This window comes from Medicago sativa, chromosome 6 (assembly GCF_051527215.1).
Source record: "Medicago sativa cultivar Bolivia chromosome 6, Bolivia_mono, whole genome shotgun sequence".
NCBI classification, from domain to species: domain Eukaryota; kingdom Viridiplantae; phylum Streptophyta; class Magnoliopsida; order Fabales; family Fabaceae; genus Medicago; species Medicago sativa.
In genome coordinates, this window is record NC_140754.1 from 14,866,036 (window position 1) to 14,874,873 (window position 8,838).

General features: G+C 30.1%; 1 protein-coding gene and 1 long non-coding RNA gene across 2 annotated transcripts; one reads left to right on the plus strand and one right to left on the minus strand.

Annotated features, from left to right (window-relative positions):
- Positions 1–379: 379 nt before the first annotated feature.
- On the minus strand, positions 380–791 carry LOC146913098 (uncharacterized). The gene is made up of 2 exons (XR_015015161.1): positions 457–791; positions 380–425 (listed from the first exon to the last, which is right to left on the minus strand). It is a non-coding gene; the product is annotated as an uncharacterized LOC146913098 (long non-coding RNA).
- Positions 792–2,678: 1,887 nt separating this feature from the next.
- CYP735A1 (cytochrome P450, family 735, subfamily A, polypeptide 1) lies at positions 2,679–8,627 on the plus strand. Its single transcript, XM_085716346.1, has 5 exons — positions 2,679–3,030; positions 4,094–4,320; positions 4,811–5,055; positions 5,345–5,711; positions 7,956–8,627. Exons 1-5 carry the CDS (start codon positions 2,760–2,762, stop codon positions 8,373–8,375), a joined length of 1,530 nt encoding a protein of 509 aa, XP_085572472.1. The 5' UTR covers positions 2,679–2,759; the 3' UTR covers positions 8,376–8,627.
- The last annotated feature ends 211 nt before the right edge of the window (positions 8,628–8,838 follow it).

Below are 8,838 nucleotides of genomic sequence, written 5' to 3' on the forward strand. Positions count from 1 at the left end.
TCCGGCTGCAGTTAACTGCCGAGGAAAACCTCGGTAGTTAACTGCCGAGGGAAAACAATATTAGAAAAACCTCGGTAGTTAACTACCGAGGAAAACAGACCCTTCTCTTTTCTTCTTCTTCATCCACTTCAATCCCTTTTTTTTTTTTGTTTTTTTCTTCAATACTTCTAACGTAGAACACTTCCCAATTATCCAGAATCCAACTAGCAGTAAATTTGAGTATATTTCTTCAATCAAAGGCATAGAAATCATCAACAATTAATTTTAGCAATGAATTTTATCCCAATTAGAGTAATTTTCTTCAACTTTCCCAATTAGAGTAATTTTCTTCAATACACCAGTAAATTTTCTTCATGGAAAATTCAATTGAAGGCATAGAAATCATCGCTAAACATAAAAAACTCAACCTATGGAATCATCATAACCTCCAAAACTCAACCTAGGAATCATCATAACCTCCAAAACTCTTCAAATAATAATTTATTTATTTTTTTCAGAAAAAGAGTCATAACCCAGTTGGAGGAAGGGAAGAAGGATGATGAAACTTGAAAAAAGAAAGGATCTTGAGATGATTTTGTTGAAAGAATGAACCTTGGTTTTGAATTTGAAAGAAAGGAAAAACAGAGAAGAAAGGAAAGAATGAACCCATGCTTTTGTTCAGAAAAATACCACTGTCTTCATAATATTGTTTTCCCTCGGCAGTTAACTACCGAGGTTTTCCTCGGCAGTTAACTGCAGCCGGATTTTAAATTCCTCGGCAGTTAACTGCCGAGGGGGCAAAATCGTATTTTACATGTGTCCCAGCCTTATGTAATGTGTCAACAGCAATTTTCAAACTATTTTAAGGACCGGACAAACGGGGACAACGGGCATCATGACAAAAGGTAAAATTCTCGTCTTCACTAAATCACAACACAATTTTTTATCTTAAGTACAAGTTGTTTAAAATATCAAAATAACATTTTGTCCACCAAACATTGAATAAGACAAAATTATTCAATACCATAAAAGTTTGTCATAAGTTGTTTTATCTTGTGTTGTTTTGTTCAGAGCTTACTTTTTAGTATATCAAACGCACCCTAAATTTTAAAAAGCGGAGGACTGTGAGTTTGAATTCAGCCCCTACATATCAATTGTCTCAGCCTTCTTTTTACCATCTTAATTATGCTTATAGGACTTTAACACATGTATAAGTATAATTCATATGATAAAATGTTTTAGAAATATTTTTCTGTTGGTTCCCAATTTTCAGGCATTTACTACGTGTTTCACCGTTAAACTCTTTAGAACTCAAAAAATCCATTGAAAACAAACAACAGAGATATGACATGTGAGTATTATTACCTTAAAAAAGCATGTCGATATAATTTATATAAAAGAGTTTAATTAACATATATTTTATCAGGCATGTAAATTAAGGAAATGGATCATCCCACATGTAATTTACACATGAGGAGTGACATGTATTTTTGAAAGAGATAAAAGGAGAGAAAGGGAGGGGAGATTTCTCATACTCATTAAAATAATGACTATTATAAATTAGATTAAATTATATGAAAATATATCCATTTTTAAATTCAAATTAATAAATTCATACTTATTTTTTGTCAAAAGAATTGATACTTTTTTTATACTTATTTGCACATTTTATCAAAAGAATTAATAAATTCATACTAATTTATTTTATCAAAAGAATTGATACTTATTTGTACATTTTATATTGATGCCAATATTAATAAATGTAATTTTTAGAGTATGGTCTTTGTTACTTTTCCATTTCTCTACTTATTTTGTTGATAAAATGCATAGGAAAGTCAGAGGTATAATAAATGTTGTCAATGTATTCAATTACTTTTGTGTATTTACCATAACAAATAATTTTATTTCTAATATATACCGTTTTTAAAAAAATTCTTAATTAGTATATTTTTATTGAATACATTTTAATTTTCTATATTTTATAGAAATATGCATTTTACAGTATACTTGTTTTCTTTGACAAAATTAATTATACTTGCTTATATACTCTTTTTTCTAGTTATTAGAATATCTTTCCTAAAGTCTTCGCAAACATATCTCAATTGATAGGGATATTGCATAATATATACTTGAGACGATGCTCAAACTTTGAAGTTCCTACTTATTAAGGTTAAAAAAGTAAATTTCTAACCACTAACCTTACTTGACCAAAAACAAATCTCCCATAAAAAAAAAGAATATTAGAATATCTTTTCTCTATTAATTCTATTAATTTGTATATTAGAAAAGATATTGATTCTCATACATTCATGAGTTATTAATATTATACTTTTTTTTAAAGGGAATGATAATAATATACTTGTCTCCGATACAATCATGATTAATCATTCATAATTATTTCTAATAATACACACACTAAAAATACTAACAACACTCTCTTTTTAATATCATAAAAGATGTTCTAATATTCTAATACTAGTTTTGAATTTTTATTAATATTGCAACCATATCTGAGTACGAAATCGCAACTTAAGTGAGTTATTATTCTAATCTCTACCAAACCACCCTAGGATTAATAAAAAAATATACAATATCATCATATCATATATTTATAATGTTATTATTATATTACTAGTGAAGATATATTTTTTTTTAATTTGCACTATATATGTTAATGACACTAAACATCAAATCAAATATTCCTTCATCTATAAATTCTAGCAAATTCGTATACTCATTTGTAATCCAACATCCTTGAATCATCACCAATTCAATATAGGATGATTCTCATAACCCTTTTGGCTATTCTTGTGACTCTATTGTTCAAAGTTGCTTATGAAACAATCTCATGTTATTTGCTCACTCCAATACGTATCAAGAGGATTATGGAGAAGCAAGGAGTGTGTGGCCCTAAATCACGTTTTCTAACAGGCAACCTGAATGACATCTCCTCCTTTGTCTCCAAAGCTACTTCACAAGACATGGAAACAATCAATCATGACATTGTTGGTCGTCTTTTGCCTCATTTTGTTGCTTGGTCCAGTCAATATGGTATGAAAATAAAAAATACAACAATCATGATTTTATGTGTGTATATTATCTTTTGTTTTTGGTTTTGTTTAGATGATGGTTTTAAAAGTACACCAAAAAAAAAAAAAAGATGATGGTTTTAAATTGCGGTTCACTATTCTTGAAATCACCACAAATTAAGGCTAAATGCACTTGATGTGATTGTAATGAGTTTGTATTCTTTATTGTAGTATCCTCTACACCCCATATATTACGACTATCTATTTATCTCTTTTGTCTTTTCTGCCTCGAATCTGAATTTGGTTTAGTGAAATCATCATACAGTCAATGTATATCGTAAATCATAGTTGTTTGATCGAGATCAAAGAATATGTATTCGGATTATATTCCAAATTGCATATTAAATAAAACTCAAGATACAAATTATTTAAGCTCGATCAAATGACTATTATTTTCGGTCTATATTGACTTTGCTTTGTATTTTGACTACATACCCAATTCAATCCCCTCTCCCTTGTCTTTATATCACTATTTATCTCAATTTTTCTGTCTCCTCTCACCCTTGTTTTTTTCTTGAGAGAATCTAATTTGGATCACAATTTCCGTCACTCCACTCTTGAAACAAATTGGATATTGTTGGCGCTGCTTCTATAGTCGATAATATTGAAATAAAATAAAATGGAGAGGCAAGGAAGAGAGAAGAATCAAGGGAGACTTGTAGAGAGGGTTGTGTAGAGGATTCAAGTCTCTCCTAAAATATTAATCTTATTTATTAATTTATATATTTACTTACTAAGGCCTTATATATACAATTATATATTATTATTTGATGGGTGATCGGTAAATACCTCTGTTAACGTTCTTTGAGTCTTGAGGTCTTCTCTGATCCTGACGAGCCATCAGAATCCAACTCACCTAAACTTTATATAATAATGATATATTTTTTTTGCTATAAGGAAAGATTACTAAGCCTCTCATTTTCTGAGTGCTTATTAATATGGCCCCATAGAGAGGGAGAGAGATTGTTTGCATGTATTAAACAATGATTTCAAATTATATTATTATTAATTAATGGGATTTGCAGGAAAGAGATTCATATATTGGAATGGAATAGAGCCAAGAATGTGCCTAACAGAGGCTGCATTGATCAAGGAATTTCTTTCAAAGTATAGTACAATATCTGGGAAATCATGGCAACAACAACAAGGTTCCAAGCATTTTATTGGAAGAGGCTTGTTAATGGCAAATGGTGATGATTGGCACCACCAACGTCACCTTGTTTCCCCGGCATTCATGGGAGAAAAACTTAAGGTATTGAAAAATCAAGGAAAATGTATTCGGTGCAGTTGGGATATCCCTGCGCTCACTCAGTCATGTATTGGCGATTGTTGGATTTACATCAGACATTTCACAAAATACGTAGATTTTATTTTATTTTTGAAAATTTGATATACCGAGTTTAAAATTAAAATTGTTCAATCTTGATCCAACGTTCATTGATATGGTGACCATGCGAATTCAGGTTATCCCTGCTGCAAGAAATCATGATACAAAATTGAGACCAATTAATTAGTGACACGCAAACAAACTTAACCCTAGTTAAAATTGTGCTTCTAAATTGACATTGTGATTACGCCACAAACCTTGATATTAGGGCAAAATACGGGTGGATACAACTACGATTACAACTGTGATGCCGTTGCAATGACCTCTAAAACCTTTATATTACGCCACTAATAAATTTTCTTTTGAATTCCTTTGCTCTCTATTTGATACTTGTATATAATAATTATATATATAGAGCTATGCTAGTCACATGGTGGAATGCACTAAGGAGATGCTTGAATCACTACAAAATGCAATATTGGAGGGTGAAAAAAATGAAGTGGAAATTGGAGAATACTTCACGAAACTCACTGCAGATATCATCTCTAAAACTGAGTTTGGTACAAGCTACAAAAAGGGAAAGCAAATATTTCACCTCCTCACACAGCTCCAAGGTCTTTGTGCTAAAGCAACTCGCCAACATTGCCTTCCTGGAAGCAGGTATGTATATTTGTGAGTGATTCAACATATGTTGCGACATTGTAACATTGATCACATTGTTACGGATATAGGGCTTATTTGTTAAAAATTGATCACATTGTAACATTGTTTCTTCATCTTTTTATAAGTATATTGTTAAACCTAAATATCAAGATTGTTTTGGATATAGGGCTCATTTGTTACAGATTATTAAAAAGTTATTCTTCATCTAACGCTTACGATTGTTTGATAGTACGTAGTGTATATGAATTAAGTCTATGTATTTATTTAAATATAATTATGCATGTAGGTATTTTCCTAGTACTTATAATAGAGAGATCAAGTCATTGAAGATGGAAGTGGAGAGACTCTTGATGGAGATAATACAAAGTAGAAAGGATTGTGTGGAAATTGGTAGAAGCAATTCTTATGGGAATGATTTGCTTGGAATGTTGTTAGATGAGATTCAAAAGAGTGGAAGCTTAAACCTACAATTAGTTATGGATGAATGCAAAACATTCTTCTTTGCTGGACATGAAACAACTGCACTCTTACTCACATGGACTGCTATGCTGCTGGCTAGCAATCCAAATTGGCAAGAAAAGGTCAGGAATGAGGTCAAAGAGATTTTCAATCAAGGAACACCTTCTATTGATCAATTCTCCAAGCTCAATGTGGTTAGCTCTCTCTCTCTCTCTCTCTCTCTCTCTCTCTCTCTCTCTCTCTCTCTCTCTCTCTCTCTCTCTCTCTCTCTCTCTCTCTCTCTCTCTCTCTCTCTCTCTCTCTCTCTCTCTCTCTAATTGCACAACATGATATTCTTATAAATTAACTTGGAAACATATTATTTTTAATATAATATTTTAAATATCAAGAGTATAAAGAATTCTTGGTTCGTTCTCGTGAGTATACATCAGTTGATAGAAACATTGTATTATATATGCAAGGGTCGGGGTTCGAACCCTGGATGCCTCACTTATTCGCCTTAGAGGTGAAATTTTAGCCGCTAAACTACTTAAAAAAAGAAGAAGCTTTTCTTCCTTTTTTACACATAGTATAATTCACATAGATATTCAATCATATTATACTCTAATAGATAGGCATTTCAACAAGTAATATGATAGCATGATACAATATCAATTGGATTTTTTAGTAAAGCTTATTTGTTTCATGAGTGTATTTTTTTTAATGATAAATGTTAGTGGTTAGTTGTTAAATTAATTTTTTTTCCTTTGTCTGGGTTTGAAACTGAACCTCCAACACCTTATCTCTTTACTCTAACCAATTGAGATACCCAACCCTATTTTATGAGTGCATTGTTGTTAATTTCTTTTATATCTTTCAAGAAGTGCTAATTTACTATAAAATGTTTAAAATATCAAAGTCTTTTGAGATTAATTTTCTCTTCTCTTATATGGGTCTAATTTAACTAGTTAAAGAAAAAGTAACAAGTTATATTTTAGAGAGAAAAAACCAAAGAGTAATTATATTTTTGAGGCCAAACACATATTATTGTTGTAGATACATGTTTATAATCATTTTTTTTCACATTTATAATTTGGAAGCATATTTATATATTATATATAATTTTATTTTTTCTGTAAAAATAATTATTTAGAGTTTACTTTTTTATTATTATTTTTGATGAAAAAATATTTTTTTTCAAATCACTAATAAAAATATTAAAAAATACTCATCACCTCTACTTAATTTTACACTGCAGTTCCTTGGGAAATAAACTAAGCAGACTTAAGATCTTAAGCACGACATTATTGCTCTAATTTTAGAAGAGACAATCAAGAAATATTATAGTTAAACTAGGATATGACTCTAGAAGCAAACAAAGTAAACAGTTGAATTTTTTTGGGTACAAAGTAAACAGTTGATTAAATACCATATTTGCATTCATGACTGCATGTAGTTTCAATAATATTTGAAATTGAAAGGGGTTATCATACTTTTAGAGTATCCAAATGCTCATAAGTTTTATGATTATTAATTCATGCTTGAATGAATTTTACAGTAAGGTTACAGCCATACATACTTATAGAAGAAGAAATTAAAATTGACACTTACACATATCTTGTATTGTTTAGATTATATTTCCCTTCATGGAAAATTTAATTTAATTATATCAATAATTTTAAATGGATTAATGTAAAAATCAAGTGTATAAAGAATTCTTCTTCCTTTTTACACAGTATAAAGAATTCTTAGACCACCTCTTTGTGGCTCTTGGCATTTTTATTATTTTTTTTAGGAGAAAGAAAACCATAAAGGAAAATATATGAATGAGTCATATTCTACTCATGACATGGTTTTATGGCTACCCACTTCATACATATATTTGTATTTTATTTTTTCAACTCATATAGCTAAGAAGGCACAATAGAAAATTAGGGTGAATCAAAGAGTGAAGTAGTATAATGATTATTTTTAGTTGGCTAGAGATTTTTCAAAAGATTGTCAAGGAATCAGCATTACCTTAAAGAATCACAACCACCAAAAAATGAGGCATCTTTTGCACATCAATTATATAATAGCAACTAACCTATATTGTATTAGACATGTTTTTTATAATAGAGAAATTGTTATTGTTAATTTATTAGGAGAGGAAGATTTGTTGGTAAAAGAAATTGAATCTAAACTTCCTATATACTAATATTATTTAGATTTCCCAACTTTTAATAGTAATAGATTTTTTTTTTTTGTCTTAACCCTCCGATGTTCTGGGGAAATAGGCTCCAGTAATTCAGGATTCGACCGAAATGACGTGAGTAAAGTATGACTAAATATTAATTCAGCGAGAGATCAAATTTAGATTCTCCATCGATTCGAACCACTTGATTTGATAGTCATAGAATGTTTTCATGTTTTGCCTTTATATTTGATTATAAATTCTGATATAGGGTTTGATGTTGCAGTTGCATATGGTAATCAATGAATCAATGAGACTCTATCCTCCAGCAACTTTGCTCCCTAGAATGGCTTTTCAAGACATTGTACTAGGTGACCTTTATATTCCTAAAGGCTTATCAGTTTGGATTCCAGTGTTGGCTATTCATCATAGTGAAGAACTATGGGGTCAAGATGCAAATGAATTCAATCCACAAAGATTTGCTTCAAAATCATTCATACCTGGTCGTTTTATACCATTTGCTTCTGGCCCAAGAAATTGTGTTGGACAATCATTTGCAATGATGGAAGCTAAGATTATATTGGCAATGTTGATCTCTAAGTTTAGCTTCACAATTTCAGAGAATTATAAACATGCACCAATCACTGTCCTCACAATTAAACCTAAACATGGTGTTCAAATTTGTTTGAAGCCTTTAGATCCATAAGATATACAATTCATTTTTGGACTATAGAGGTTTTTTTGTGGGGATGTTAATTTGCTTAGCATTTTATGATTTTTTTTTTTTACTACTTTTGGTTTCTCAAATTTTGTAGTAAAGAAATAGATGAAGCAAATCAATGATTGTAAGGATTAGGATATATGCACATTCAAATTATATTCTAAATTAGCAAATAAAGTTGATGGTTTATTTTTTGGAATTAAGTTTATACATTTTTTTTGTCTCTAAAAAAATAAATATATCGTTTGTCTTAACCATTTGAACTCAGGTTTTTTCAAACAATTCACCCTTAACTGAAGTTTATTAATCAATCACTTAAGTTTAATCATTAGATAATACGTAACATAGAAGAGGACGATGACAATTACAATAAAAAATATTGTGTCCCTTAGTTGTGCATGAGTATATAACTTTTGTAATTACACGTGATATCTAGATAAGATTTATG

What these genes read in the sequence shown, in the direction of transcription:
- CYP735A1 (XM_085716346.1), top strand. Translation starts at nt 2,760, where the DNA reads ATGATTCTCATAACCCTTTTGGCTATTCTTGTGACTCTATTGTTCAAA. An exon ending in TGCTTGGTCCAGTCAATATG is followed by an intron (nt 3,031 to 4,093) that starts GTATGAAAATAA and finishes TGGGATTTGCAG; the next exon opens with GAAAGAGATTCATATATTGG. An exon ending in TCATGGGAGAAAAACTTAAG is followed by an intron (nt 4,321 to 4,810) that starts GTATTGAAAAAT and finishes TTATATATATAG; the next exon opens with AGCTATGCTAGTCACATGGT.